At 41.0% G+C, this 15,642-nt stretch overlaps 1 protein-coding gene across 2 annotated transcripts in view; it reads right to left on the reverse strand.

Annotated features, from left to right (window-relative positions):
- ABAT (4-aminobutyrate aminotransferase) overlaps positions 1–15,642 on the reverse strand; it is a 133,041-nt gene that overhangs the window by 15,570 nt on the left and 101,829 nt on the right. For both annotated transcript variants that reach the window (XM_073362483.1, XM_073362484.1), the window contains exons 7-11: positions 10,476–10,556; positions 8,930–9,022; positions 6,619–6,681; positions 4,325–4,388; positions 3,357–3,505 (exon numbers count right to left, since the gene is read on the reverse strand). In XM_073362483.1, the coding sequence (XP_073218584.1) occupies positions 3,357–3,505; positions 4,325–4,388; positions 6,619–6,681; positions 8,930–9,022; positions 10,476–10,556 (450 nt within the window). The remainder of the gene's footprint in view (positions 1–3,356; positions 3,506–4,324; positions 4,389–6,618; positions 6,682–8,929; positions 9,023–10,475; positions 10,557–15,642) is intronic.

A 15,642-nucleotide genomic window follows, 5' to 3' on the forward strand; every position in this document is an offset into this window, starting at 1 on the left:
AGAAAAATGTTAATTAATCCCAGAGTACCAGTTGTTGATGGTTCGTAATATAATTTGTGTCTGGAAATTTCCACTCCAAGCTTCCTGGGGCTGGTAACAGCTTATGCTATTTAAAGTGACATTTTTCTGAAGGTGCTGATCAGCTATTATAGGGCCTTTCAAACAAATCATCATCTCTTTATAATCTTTAAGTTTGTGAATTGATCCTTTGCATCCTTGCTTTCTCCACTGACATGTTGGTTTTTTGCTGTTTGTCATAACAGCATGTATCCCAAAAGCATTTTGCTATGCAAGTAGTTTTTCCTGATTGTATCCAGGTTTGAATAAAAACTCACTCCAGTGTAACCCAACATGTCCATCTGAACGATCCTGCTGCGGAGTGATAGTGCTTCGTTTAGGACATCCTAGCCTGTTGAAGTGTAAATAGTTATGAAGTCTCAAATTCATCATTGTTCTGTTTGAGATCACAGAGCTGCTATGCCTTGTAACCCTCTGCAGTCTCCTGTAAGGGCATGCTTCCAAGTGATGGCTTGGGGCCTCCACTTCACTGCCACTCTCAGGGCAGGTCTACACTACAGCACAGATTGACACTCTGAGATCGAGCCACCTGCGGTCGATTTAGCGGGTCTAGTAAAGACCCACCAAATCGACTGCAGATTGCTATCCAGTCAACCCCTGTACTCTACCCCGACGAGAAAAGTAAGGTAAGTCAACGGGAAATTTTCTCCCATCGACCCCCGCGGTGTAGACTCTGCGGTAACTCGACCTAAGGTACGTCGACTCCAGTTACATTATTCATGGCTCCTTTATCAGGGCCAATTTTGCTTGGCTCCTTGCAGGAGTATTCTCTCTTGGAAATTCTATAACCACAAAATCTATGCAGTGACAGAGTTCAGCCTTTTCAAAACAAACTACTACTTATTAGTCAGCAAGAACACAGCAGTCAGAGAAATGGGTTAAAATAACAAATAAGGCTGACATGCAGGAACCTTACTCATAACTTGCAAGGAGAGAATGAATTTTAAGTAAGTTCCAATCAGCCTAGACATTCCTACTCTTGGGCTGGGAGAGACAGCCCATGCAGCATACTCTCAGGGTATGTCTACACCGCAATTAAAAACCCATGGCAGGCACATACCAGCTGACTCTGGTTCGTGTGGCTCAGGCTAAGGGGCTGTTTAATTGCAATGCAGATGTTCGGGCTCAGGCTGCAGCCTGAACTCTGGGACCCTTCCACCTTTCAGGGTCCAACAGTCCAGGCTCCAGACCAAGCCTGAACCTCTATACTGCAATTAAACAGCCCCTTAGTTTGAGCCCGAGTCAGCTGGCATGGGCCAGCTGCGGGTTTTTAACTGCAGTGCAGACATACCCTCGGTATCTGTGTCAGAGCCTTACATCCAGCTGCTCCTGCCTGCTCACCCTCTTTCCTCTCTAGACAGAGGTCTTTAAAGATTTAGTATCCCTTTGATCCTTTGTTTGGGTCTTGGAAAAATAAACTAGCTAGCTTGATTGGAGCCATGCAGAGGCACACTCCCCATTTAATAGATCCTCCACTGTTCTGTTGAGGACCCTCAGTATTCTCTGCAGAGATACCTTATCTGTCATTGTTTTATTTCCTGTTTTTTTTTTCCCCTAACAACCTCCTCTGATATACTCACATGCAGTTATACAGAATAACACTTAGCAGCTAAATTGGGGCAGATACAATATTCACAGAAATAACACAGAAACCTACCAGGTTCTGCACAGCTTTGCTGCAGGATTGTGCAGGGAAAAGAAGAGTGTTTATAAGGAGGATAAAACTCTTCCTGAAGCACAAATATCTCATAATCAGGAAGAGATGGCCAGAATATTGAGAATCATGAAAGGGGAATATTTAAGCTATGTTAAGATCACGTCGAAAAGTGGCTATGAAAAAAATACACCTTTTTACTCACCGTGTGTCTGCCCTGAGTTATTTCTACTAATAAAACAAGCATTCACTTATCTTAGTACTGCTGAGCCAGTGCAGCTATGGGAGAGCAACCTGGACTCTGTGCTGCATTATGCTTCAACAGAAATATCAGCTATATTCTGACTGCAGGATTGCTATTAGCGATGATTAAGGCTCCACGTTGGTCACAGACGTCACGGAAGTCATGGATTCCATGACTTTCCATGACCTCTGCAGTGGCTGGTGTGCCTGGCCCAGGGGCTACCGGAGCAGCTCGGGCAGCCCTTGGGCCAGTCTCGCCTCCTCTCCCCCTACCCTGCACCCCCGGCAGCAGGAGTTTGGGTGTAGGGAGGCTCAGGGGTGGGGTGGTGCTTACCTAGGACGGGCTCCCTGAAAGGGCTACAGGAACTCCCCTCCCTCTGCTCCTAGCTCCACATGCGGCCTATGCTAGCAGGCACCGCCCCTCCAGCTCCCATTGGCCACGGTTCCCAGCCAATTAGAGCTGCCAAACTGGGATTTGGGGAGGAGAGGAGGCAGCATGTGGAGCTCAGGACCTGGGTAAGGAGCCTGCCGCAGCTCGTCAACTCGCCCCCGCACCGAGCACCCATGGCGCCCTCCCCCCACCCCGAGCAACCCCCACAGGCCGTTCCCCCCAAGCCACCCCCTCCTTCCCAAGTTTTAATCAGGAGTATATAGTAAAAGTCATGGACAGGTCACAAACCGTGAACTTTTGTTTACTGCCCATGACCGGTCTGTGACTTTTACTAAAAACAGCCGACAGTAAAATGTAGCCTTAGCAATAATGTAAAGGGCAGAATGGAACACAACTTGATTTCCAGATCCCAGCTGGATTTTGCAAGGTTAGCAGAAAAATCAGTTTTTTAATTTGGAAATGAAGCCTCAATCCTGCAACTGGCTCTGCATAGGACCCTCACTACACCTACACAGGCAGACCTCATTGGCTTCACTGGGGAGTCACACAGGCATATAACTTCATGGAGCTGGTTATTGGATCAGAGCATGAATCCAGAAATCTTAAACAGAAAAGCAGGAAAATCCATGTCACTTTTACAGAGTTGCTTTTCAGAGGACTAAGCACACTAAGGCTCACCCTTGTGCACATTTCCCTCTCCCAAATTTGGGAGAGAAAATTAATTCAGATGTTTTTAAACAAACCTTTCCTTGCATGCGAAATTTCACTCTGGTTCTGCAGATTTCTGCAGATCATTCATAATTTCATAGTCGACAGTTCTTTTTAAATGGCAGCAGAGGCAGGCTATTAACTGTAACAGCTTAGGGAGTACTGCTTTCATCAAAGGCCATTCCAATTCCTGAAAATGTTCTTCCCAGTTAACAGCAGCTAATCCCACTAACACTTCATTATTTCAAAATGAAAACAGAATGCAGCCAGTGAAGTACTCACCTCTTCTAAACAGCGGGCTTCTTCCTGTTGATTCTCTTTCACAAAATCTTCCAGGGGGTATTTTAGTCTTGGGAATGGAGCAATTGGCCAGTCAAATGATGGAATGTCTAATTTGTGAATTGCTTTAGAGTGAGTTGTAGCTAAGCAACCTACACCCAGAAAAACAAAAATTAAAACAAAAGCTCACTAGAAATAAGGAAAGAAACATTCTGAGAGGTGAGAAACTGTCTTCTACTGGAAATAACTAGATGATTCTGTTTTAACTGCAGTGTTCAGATTAATTTATATTTGATTATTCTGGAGTATTGATGGATTGGGTTTGGGGATTTCTACTAGGTGCAGCATCATTCTCAAGAGTTGAATGGCTTCTACGCTATTTAAAATGTAATTTACAAAAAAGGTAGGAGAATCTGGTTACAGGATGGTAATGGCCACTATGGTTAAAACTGGGTTTCATCTTCCCAGTATTGACAAGATCAAACCATGTTCTGAATCAAGCTACAGCCCTGCAAAGTTCAAAGCAGTAGCACAGTTAGGTAACATTTAAAATATGAAACTCTCCCATCTGCACTGGCAGGACCAAATGGTACCAGATAATATCCTGTTAAATAGGTCCCCCCAATACGGTAGATTTTTAATAGTGTAGATGGCAAAACTATGGGCCTAGAATTACATAAGGGCATCTCCTTGAAGGTGAAAATCCACAGTAAACCACACCTCCAGTTGAAACAAAATGCTGTTTTAGTACATTTCTAACAAATTCCATTAGTATCAGATTTAGGTTCCTAATATTTTAATAAATCTATGGGTTTTTTTACTGATCGTATTTCTATCACCAATTCATTGCAAAAGAACCTTTCATTTAAAAAAATACAAATACAATGAGATAAATATGCATTGCTGTGTCTAATATCAGCTGAGAAAGGAAGAGGGAAAAATATATAAGTTACTGGGAGTGTTTTTCTTACCCAGGGTTCTTCCATGGAATCCACCCATAAAGGACAGAATACTATAGTCAGGGCAGCCTGGAGACTGAAATCAAATACAGGATATGTCACTGAGCTATTCAAACAACAGGAAGGTGGCAGTGTAGCTTACTGGAATTATAAACAGGATTACATAACTAGACTTGAAGAACACACAAACATTCTACGTGTAATCAAACGGCCAGTCAAGAGTATGTCCATCAGAGCGTTAGGAAAGACAGCAAGATTTTTGCAACTTTTGGCTGTTGACTCAACTAAAATACAAGCAAGTTTCACTCTTCAGGCAGCAAGTTCCATAAAGTATATTCACACATTTCTTTGCCAAGAAATAGCCTTCATCCCTTTAAAATTATCTGATCTCCTGTAAATACCACGAATACTAAAGACAAATATCTGCCAATTTAGCATTTCATCTTCAGATTGCTTTGCAAATACTAACCAATTAATCCTCCCAACACACTGTGGGGTGGGGAGGAGGTCAATCAGCCCAATTTTTTAGAAATCAAGACAGATGGTGAATTGCCAAAGGTCACAAGGGAATTAGTGCCCAACACATGGATCGTTACTTCAATACTTATAAGCGTAAGCATGTATGTAGGTGTTTGCAGAATTGGGTCCAAAGTGGCAATTAGACACAGGAACACCTGAGTCCTCAGTGCTGCACTCAGATCACCACCACACACCTCTCTATTTTGATTCACTTATTGGACGCTGAATGAAAAATAAACCAGTATAATGCGTATGGAAACTTTACATTAGCTGAACTTTAAAAGGGACACTGTTGGGTTATTTTAAAGAGACTAGTCCCCTTCTTTGTGACCTAATCTTAAAAGTGAAAGAACTGCCTCCATTCCTGCTGTTGGTTTATATCCTGTGCTAATCAGTCTCTCTCTCTCTCTCTCTCTCTGGTTCCCAACATTTAGTTTCCAAACACCAAAGGTGAATATTAAAATTAAACAAACCCCTCTTCTTTCTGCATTTGTCCTTTTCTTTTAGGATTTAATGGAAACTCTTCTACTGTAATGTTTCGTAAAACTTGTAAGGTTTGTTTCTGTTAAATGCAAATCCTATATTTTTAGGCCCAAAATTCTCAACCAGTTTTTCTTTAGCCAGTAGTACTTCAATGCCACTGCATGGTGGGGAACACTGGAGAGAAAAACAGGCCTAGCACCCCTGGGAACAGAGGCAGGGAGTGCCTTAACTTTATACTATGAAAGGATGGCCCTTAAATATCACAAGGCCGATGACCTCAGTGGGACCTCTGCAGCTTTGGAGAGGCAGAAGATACCCTTCCTGGAACAGCAAAAAAATGCTTAGATCAACACACTGTGGATTTAATCCTAAACTGCAGTGAGCTCACACAAGATGTAGCCGTGGGAGGGATAAAAGTACTTCTAGCACATCTACCACTTCCCTCAATCCTGGGGTTGCTGATATAAATCAGATCATAGGGCGGCTTTAACTCATGCCAGCTGGAATGATCCCTAGGAGACCATTCCATCAGTCCAGGATTGCAAGAACACAGTGTGCTTCAATCCCCATTTCTTACCCTGGCTTTGGCCCAATTTAAAGCACATCCCAGCTCCCCTTCCAGCAGAAGAATTTCCAGGAGCCTCTTCAAGACAGTTTTAAGCATTGCACCACCGGAGCAACACAACAGGAACGTACCCTGAACCAAGGATCTGACCCTGGAGTTGTAGATCCTGTAATTTCCAAGATGCTCACAACTTAGAAGGTGTCCCAAATTAAACACATTCCCCCACTTGATTAGTAACCTTGTGTATTAAGGTTTGTGACTGGCTAGAGCAACACAATCTGGGTTAGAGCTGAATTGGCACTTCACAGGCTTTCCAGCTGTATCTTAATTTCTTGCTCCCATGTGATTATTCCCTGGCAAACTAGCTTCTTGATTAATTTTAAGTCATTAAACCACAATTTTGGAAAAAATTAAGAGGACTGTTAATGTTCGTAATCTTTATTTAAAAAATCTGTGTATATTAGTGCTCCCCACAGTCTCTCTCAGCACTGCACGTCTCTCTAGCAGATGGTGTATCATATAAAGAAGGCCGTTTTAACACAAGTCACAACTACTTTCCGGGGAGGCAGTAGGATGCCCATAGCAGGCCTAGAATTTTGGTTGGGAGTGAGTGGTAATTGACCATTCTTGAAGCTTTTAGGTACTAGGATCCATTGCAATGTTAGAAAGCCCTGGATTTTTTTCTGTAAACAAATCAAACACTAACAGTCTGGGTGAGATAACAGAACAGTAAAGTTACCTGGTTAATCATGCATGTCTCCAGTTCTTCCTTTGTGACATTATTATTACCCCTTTCTTTGTTCTGCAAAAGTAATGAAGAGGTTTTTATGAGCTGTCCTAGGTGAATCTCACATTATTTGCTGGTGAAGTCTTGCTGAAAAATCCCACTGTAACAAAGTGTCTGAAGGATTAACCAGCAGGTAAAATGACAGACTTGACGAAACCATATATGGATTTTTAATCTACAAATTACATGGGATCTCCAAAGCTTAACAGGCACAAGTCTGTCTGGAATGGGCATGAGACGATAGTTAGAAAATCCTTTCTATTTCTCTCTTTTTAAAAAGAGAATAAATCTTTTCAGTATTTCAGATGTAGTGGAAGCTTCAGGGTTTGTCTGTGCGACCACTCTTCACTGCCCATTTGTCTCTCCTTTAGCTAATTATGAGTTTGTTTAGTCTAAAGCGGACAGTAAGTTTTTCCTCTGAAGAGATACATACATGGTTTCTCATGAGTTTCATGTTATGTGGGATGATCTAGCATTAGAGGCATTATATACTCATTCTGAAAGTCAAAAGGAGAATGAAGGGACTTACCTATTTTGTTATTAGATGAATTTAGAGGGACCAGAGAATGGCTTAGGGAACTAGTAACAAGATTAGCTTCTTTTAGATGGTAAGCTCTCCAAAGCAGGGACTCTCTCTTTATCTATGTTTGCATTAGGGACAATGGGACATGAATCCTAATTGGGACCTTTGGGCTCTACTGTAATATATAAGCAACAATAACATATGGATTTAAACTAATGGTTGCAGCAGATTTAACTGGTTACCTGTATGCCACCGTCACCCAACAACATTCCATTCAGATGTTAAAAGATTTGGCCAGCACTAGTTTAGTTCACGATATTAGGAGAGAGACTGTGAATGAGCATAGCCACTTGTGACTCAGGCTTTGTTTACGCTAGCACTTTTTCACACCCCTGATTGACAGAAGTTTCACCAACAAAAGTGCTGGTTTGGACAGCGCTATGTCAATAGGACAGCATCTCCCACCGACATAGCTACCGCCACTTAACGGGGGTGGTTTATTCATGCTGGCAGGAGAGTTCTCTTCCACCAGTATAGAGCAGCTACGCAGGAGACCTTACAGTGGTGCAGCTGGAGCAATACAACTGGGCAGCTGTAAGGTCCATAGTGTAGACATAACTTAATGCTGTTTCCAAACTAGGGCCAAGGAAGATTTTATACCAGACCCGTGCATGTTTAGTTTAAGCAACACATTTTAAGATAAAAGCTTGAAAAAAATGTTTGTTTAAAAAATAGCCTCACTGGTACTTTTGTAACCAACTTCTTCTAACCCCTTTTTGCCCTAGAATCACACACAGGCCTTGGAATGCCAGAAACAAAAATGCACTGCACAAATTTAAAGAATGATGCTTTTCCAAAATAGTTTTGCTATGAGCCATGTGGTCCTACTAGCTTCAGGGTGAAATTTCACGTGTTGGTTTTGACCTAAAAAAACCAGAAACTGCTTGGTATCTGTCCCTCCCTCTTCCCACCTCCAGCACATCACAGCTGCATCAGCAGCTTTCCTTTCATTTGGAATGCTTCTGTCCCCTTCTTCCACTCACCACACCCAAGTCTGAAATAGCCCAAATTTATACACTGCAAAGCCCATTTGTTTGCACAGGCATGGTCAGAGGACAGACAGTTGAGGGTAGAATTTCTGGTGAGTGAGAAAGTGTGCTGGAGGGTTTTAAACTGCATCAGTCACATGATTTGTGATGGTAAAGAGGGAGGAAGGAGTGCTGCTGCACTGGCTGATCTTTACTTTGTACCTCCTGTGTTCTAATGTTTTTAAAATGCATGTCAAGGGAGCCCAAAGTCCTGTATGGGTGCCTTTCAGTGTGGAGTTTGTAGCATACTGGAATCTAAATAAATATTGTGGAAACCAGGAGAGAAACACAGCCTCTGTTTGGAGCCCTGCCAGCTCATGAGAGCGCAAATCTTTAAATAATCACTTGTTCAAGCAAAATGCGAATTTTATATCTCTACTTTTACCTGATCCACTTAATTCTGACCAGGGGGAGGAGGCGGCACAGGGAGAAAAGAAAAAACAATAGTTTTTTAGTGAGAAAGCTGCTGACACATCTGGGATCTTCCAAGTGAGAAAGTCAAAAGTGCAAAGGTCTATTCTGTTTTCTACAGTTTAATCCATAATTGTATAACTAAAGGAACGCATTCCATGTAGATTCGGTTCTTATGAAGCACTGTCGATGTTTACGTGCTGCAGTATTGTAAAGAGTCATACTCAGTATTTTGACTTACCCTGTACCACATGAATATTGCTTTAAAGGCATTTTCATTAGAGCAGGATCCACAAGACATGGTGACAACCTGTTGCAGGCCCTTCGGAGCCACCTGTCAACAACGGAGACGTAATAAAGCTAAAATAGCACAGTTATGAAACAAAGCAAAAACACTAACCAGCCCCATTTCAATCCCTTACTCAGAATAAATTCAGTGTGGTGTCTGCATGCAGACACACCATAACTTCTCACATTCAGCTCTTAAGAGAATCAAAGGTTTGGTTTCATCACAGTGCGGGGGTGGGAGGTTCTCTCTGAAATTTCATCTGCAAAGTTCTCTGCATGGGAACATCCAGCTTCATTTATGGATCCCATTCTCTTGAAAAGGAGAAGGCAGGTGATTCAGCTGCTAACAGTTAAACCACAACATTTCTTATTCAAATGCTTTTATTTTTACCCTTGTAAGTCTGTACCCTGAATACCATCTAAAAAGAAAAGGAGTACTTGTGGCACCTTAGAGACTAACCAATTTATTTGAGCATAAGCTTTTGTGAGCTACAGCTCACTTCATCAGCCATCTGTTTCTTCATAAACATTGATCACAATTTTAACAAAGAAAGAGAAAACGCACACATTCCTTTACAGAATAGTTACACAAATAACTACCACCTGGAGAAAGGCACATATGGGAAATAACCTCAATGCCAAACTCCGCATGCTCGGCACACACGGAAAAGAAGGTTGACAAGCAGAGTACGTCACTTGGAGAAAGCCTCTAGTGAAAATGCAACAATGGAAGGTTTGGGGGCCTCATCTTTAGCTGTTCACACTTTGAGCTAAAGGATGCTTAGACAGAACTTTACCCTTGTACTTTCTGGGTTCCATGTGAAATTTTTCACTTATGAAAGGGCATTCATAAACTGGAAAAGGGGTAGAACACTAACAAAGCAAAAACATTGCTTCCTTTGATGCTTAGCTCTTCAAGTTGTAAGCCATGATTACTGTCAACACTCAGTCTCATTATCCATAATTTCAGTAGACATCTTCAAGAATACAGAATAATGATTATTTAATAATAATTCCAACCTTTGAATCTCTTCAAGAGTGGAAAAGCAGGACCATCTGTTCAGTTCTCTTTAAAAAAACCCTATTGTGCCTTAAAATCTCTTCAAATCCTGTTTCCATCATCGCTTTAAACATTGGAGGTTGGATTTTGTTATGTTCTTTAGGCCCTGATCACGCAAAGCAGATAAACACATGCTTAACTTTTTGAATGTGAGTAGTCTCATTAACTAAAGCAGCTACTGCATTTTTCATTGTGTTTCATACCTTCTGAATCCCTTCATCGGGGTTAACATGGATGGTAGGAATATTCTAATGGAGGTTGTTTAATATAAGTGCACAGAGCTCTTATTTCTTATTTGTGATTAAGTAACTTTGCAATTTACTGATGCACTAGAAATTTCAGATCCTTCCTCTCAGGTTGGGTTCATACCATACATGCACTTTGGAGAATATGCAGACTTCGAATATGGTAAATCATCATAGTTCATTCTTAAACTTACCGAAAGCAAAGATTCCTTTAAGGTTTCAGCAAAATTCCCTGGAGGTAAAATCCCAAGAGCAGGTCTGTTAATAAATGTACTCTGCAAAATGAAGGAAGAGAAACAGTAAGTATTTAATATCATAAGAAAAAAGCTGCGATGTTGAGACTGATTCAAAAAATGTAAATGTAAATTAAACTAAGTCTAAAGTTCAAGTACACTGACATTAGGCAAATTCTTAAATAGTTCCAGTTATGACACAGAAGTTTTAAAAATAACTGAAAATAGTCAAGTCTCAATAAATATGCCCATTTTTCTGTTTAAGCCCAAATTTTATTTTCTTTGAGGGTCACCTTTAAAGAGATATATTCTGTACTGCAGTGAAATGTTTTTTCTTTAACACTGATCTTTTATCCCTATAGCCTATTCTTTCACCAAAATCTCAGTTCCTTTTATACAGAGGAAATAAACTTTAAAGCCTTAATTATTTGGCTTCAGTTAGAATGGCTAAACTTAAATTTAATTAAGATAGTGTAATAGTTTCTTCCTTATCAGGCTTCAAGGGAGACCAGTTCTGAACACTGTGGGTATAAACACCCCCCAGATATTATTACAGTATAGGATTTTGAGGATGGAGGAACTAGACAAAGATATGTTCAAAGGACAGGAGAAAGATAAACTGCAAGAATCAGCAATGCAATTGTCACAATAAAATAGTTTCCCTGCAATTAAATTATGCTCACAAACACACATGCTCTCTCCCTTATAAAATCCTCTCACACATTCACAATAGTGAGGAGTACATCAAGGGAATAACATGTAAGGCAAAACCAAGTCTGGATGAATGGATACTGTAGGGGGAATGGGGATTTGTGTTCTGATTCAATGAGATACTACTACATCATATTATGTAAAATTGCATTCAACGGTTTTGTCCAGCTTAGTTTTAGTAGTAACTTGATTCTGCGCTCAGAGGTTGATCAGATTGGTACTGGATTGTGAGAGAAGAGGATTAAAATCATCAAAATTACTGGCCATAGTTTACATTTTGAATTGATTGCGTTTACTCAGCTGCAGTTCCAATCCCCAATACTCATGAAGATAATCTCACTGGTGAGACAGAGCTACACAGCAAAGACTGACATGAACAATGGCTGAGAAAGCAGAGATGATATTCATAGAATCACGGAAATGTAGGACTGAAAGGACCTCGATAGGTCATCTAATCCAGTCCCCTGCACTAAGGCAGAACTAAAGATTATCCAGCTAATCCCTCACATGTATTTGTTTAACCTGTTCTTAAAAACTTCCATTGATGAAGATTCCACAACTTCCCTAGGTAATTTGTTCCAGTCCTTAACTACACTTATAGTTAGCAAGTTTTTCCTAATGGCTAACCTAAATTTCCCTTGCTGCAATTTAAACCTATTCCTTCTTGCCCTGTCCTCAGTGGTTAAGGAGAACAATTAAATCACTTGCTTCTTTATAACAACCTTTATGTACTAGAAGACTTCTGTCCCCCAACCCACCCAAGTCTTCTCTTCTCCAGACTAAACAAACCCAATTTTTTCAATCTTTCCTCATACATCATATTTTCTAGACCTTTAATCAGTGCTTAATTTGTAATGAAAGAGGTGCCAGGGCACAAGCAATTTTTTTTTTCTTTTATAACCGATGCAAGCCCAGAGGTGCCAGGGCTATGAACTGCCAAGCACAGAGGTGCTGGGTCTCAGCCCTGGCAAGCCCAGACACAAATTAAGCACTGCCTTTAATAATTTCTGTTGCTCTCCTCTGGACTTTCTCTAATTTGTCCACATCTTTCCTGAAGTGTGGTGCCCAGAACAGGACACAGTACTCCAGTTGAGGCATTATCATGCTGAGTAGAATAAAATAATTACTTCTTGTAACTTGCTTACAACACTCCTGCTAATACATTCCTGAATGATTGTTTGCTTTCTTCAGTTCTGTTTTCCATGCTGTCTTTGGGAGATACCTGGAAGGCTCTACTGTACTGCAGTATATTTGTGTTTGACGTTTAAGGCAAATGGCATGATAAACAATATTTAAAACACCTTTCATCCACAGATCTCAAACACTTTGCAAAGGGGAGTATCATTATCCTTATTTTACAAATGGGGAAGTGGAGGCACAGAGAGGTTAAGTGCTTTCTCCAAGAGTCCACACCACTCAGTGGCTAAGCTGGAAGTAGAATCCAAGCCTCCTGGATTCCCAGTCCAGTGTCCTATCCACTGGACCATTGCCACTGTGCATGTAATTCTCTCACACATTAGGATATGTGGGTAAGGATAAAAGGGGTAAAAAACAAGGGTGATGTCTTGGTAGGGGTCTACTACAGAACACCTAACCAGAAAGAAGAGGTAGGTGAGGCTTTTGTTGTTGTTTTTTTAAAAAAGCTAACAAAATCATCCAAAGCACAGGACTTGGTGGTGATGGGGAACTTCAAAATAACACAGCAGGGTACAGATTATCCAACAAGCTCTTCGACTGTATTGGAGACAATTTTTTATTTCAGAAGGTGGAGAAAGCTACTAGGGGAGAAACTGTTCTAGATCTGATTTTGACAAATAGGGAGGAAATGGTTGAGAATTTGACAGTGGAAGGCAGCTTTGGTGAAAGTGATCATGAAATGGTAGAGTTAATGATTCTAAGGAATGGTAGGAGGGAGAACAGCAAAAAAGAGACAATGGATTTCAAGAAGACAGACTTTAGCAAACTCGGAGAGTTGGTAGGTAAGATCCCCTGGGAAGCAACTGAAGAAAGTTCACAGTTTTTCGGAGAGACATTATTAAGGGCACAAGAGCAAACTATCCCACTGAGTAGGAAAGTATGGCAAGAGACCACCCTGGCTTAATGAGGAGATCTTCACTGATTTAAAAATCAAAAAAGAGTCCTACAAAAAGTGGAAACTAGGTCAAATTACAAAGGAGGAATATAAAAAAATAATACACGTATGTGGGGACAAAATTAGAAAGGCTAAGTCACAAAACGAGATCAAGCTAGCTAGAGACATAAAGGGTAACAAGAAAACATTCTACAAATACATTAGAAGCAAGAGGAAGACCAAGGGCAGGGCAGGCCCGTTACTCAATGGTAGGGGAAAAACAACAACAGAACATGTGGAAATGGCAGGGGTGCTCAATGACTTCTTTGTTTTGGTTTTCACCAAAATGGTTGGTGGTGATTGGACACCTAACATAGTGAATGCCAGTGAAAATGAGGTAGGATCAGAGGCTAAAATATGGAAAGCACAAGTTAAAAATTACTTAGACAAATTAGATGTCTTCAAGTCACCAGGGCCCAATGAAATGCATCCTAGAGTACCTAAGGAACTGACTGAGGAGATATCTGAGCCATTAGCGATTGCCTTTGAAAAGTCATGGAAGACAGGAGAGATTCCAGAAGACTGGAAAAGGGCAAATATAGTGCCCATCTATAAAAAGGGAAATAAGGACAACCCGGGGAATCACAGACCAATCAGCTTAACTTCTGTAGTGGGAAAGATAATGAAGCAAATAATTAAGCAATGAATTTGCAAACGTCTAGAAGATAATAAGGTGATAAGTAACAGTCAGCATGGATTTGTCAAGAACAAATCCTGTCAAACCAACCTGATAGCTTTCTTTGACAGAGTAACAAGCCTTGTGGATAGGGGGAAAGCGGTAGACGTGGTATATCTTAACATTAGTAAACCTTTTGATACTGTCTCGCATGACCTTCTCATAAACAAATTAGGATAATGCAACTGAGATGGAGCTACTGTAAGGTGATTGGAAACCCATTCCCAGAGAGTAGTTATCAGTGGTTCACAGTCATGCTGGAAGGGCATAACGAGTGGGGTCCCGCAGGGATCAGTTCTGGGTCCAGTTCTGGGTCCAGTTCTGTTCATTATCTTCATCAATGATTTAGATAATGGCATACAGAGTACACTTATAAAGTTTGTGGCCATTACCAAGCTGGGAGGGGTTGCAAGTGCTTTGAAGGATAGGATAAAAATTCAAAATGATCCAGACAAAGTGGAGAAATGGTCTGAAGTAAATAGCATGAAATTCAATAAGGACAAATGCAAAGTACTCCACTTAGAAAGAAATAATCAGTTGCACACATACAAAATGGGAAATGACTGCATAGGAAGGAGTACTGTGGAAAGGGATCTGGGGCTTATAGTGGACTACAAGCTAAATGTAAGTCAATAGTGTAACACTGTTGTAAAAAAAGCAAACATCTTTCTGGACTGTATTAGCAGGAGTGTTGAAAGCAAGACATGAGAAGTAATTCTTCCGCTTTACTCCACGCTGATTAGGCTTCAACTGGAGTATTGTGTCTACTTCTGGGTGCCACATTTCAGGAAAGATGTGGACAAACTGGAGAATGTCCAAAGAAGAGCAACAAAAATGATTAAAAGTCTAGGAAACTTGACCTATGAGGGAAGACTGAAAAAACTGGGTTTGCTTTGTCTGGAGAAGAGAAGACAGAGGGGACATGATAACAGTTTCAAGTACATAAAAGGAGGAGGGAGAAGAATTGTTGTTCTTAACCTCTGAGGATAGGACAAGAACCAATGGGCTTAAATTGCAGCAAGGGAGGTTTAGGTTGGATATTAGGAAAAACTTCCTGTCAGGGTGGTTAAGCACTGGAATAAATTGCCTAGGGAGGTTGTGGAATCTCATCACTGGAGATTTTTAAGAGCATGTTAGACAAACACCTGTCAGGGATGGTCTAGATAATACTTATTCCTGCCATGAGTGCAGGAGACTGGACTGGACTAGATGACCTCTCGAGGTCCCTTCTAGTCCTATGATTGTATGATCCTATGATGTGCATTTATTCTTACCCAAGGAGACTGGCTTTCACCAAAGATTGGTTGGACACTGAAGATTCTCTTTGACTCCGGGCTGCCTTCCTCTCAGCTTAGCAGCTCAGGTTCAAAATGTTTCCAATGAAATAAATGGTTTGGTGTTCTGGTTCCTTTTATTTGTGTGGCCAGCCTCCTAGGAGTCTGAAGCATGCCCCTTTACCATGACTGCATGTTAAGGAAGTTCTCCTTTGTGCACTAGCATGTTAAATTTCTTCTTTCAGATTGTAACAATGGGCTAAGCAGATGATGGTGTTCTCTACTCATCTCATTTATGTTGTGGGTAACTAGTCTCCCTTTGGCAACAGCCTCTCC

This window comes from Lepidochelys kempii, chromosome 10 (genome assembly GCF_965140265.1).
Source record: "Lepidochelys kempii isolate rLepKem1 chromosome 10, rLepKem1.hap2, whole genome shotgun sequence".
NCBI lineage: Eukaryota > Metazoa > Chordata > Testudines > Cheloniidae > Lepidochelys > Lepidochelys kempii.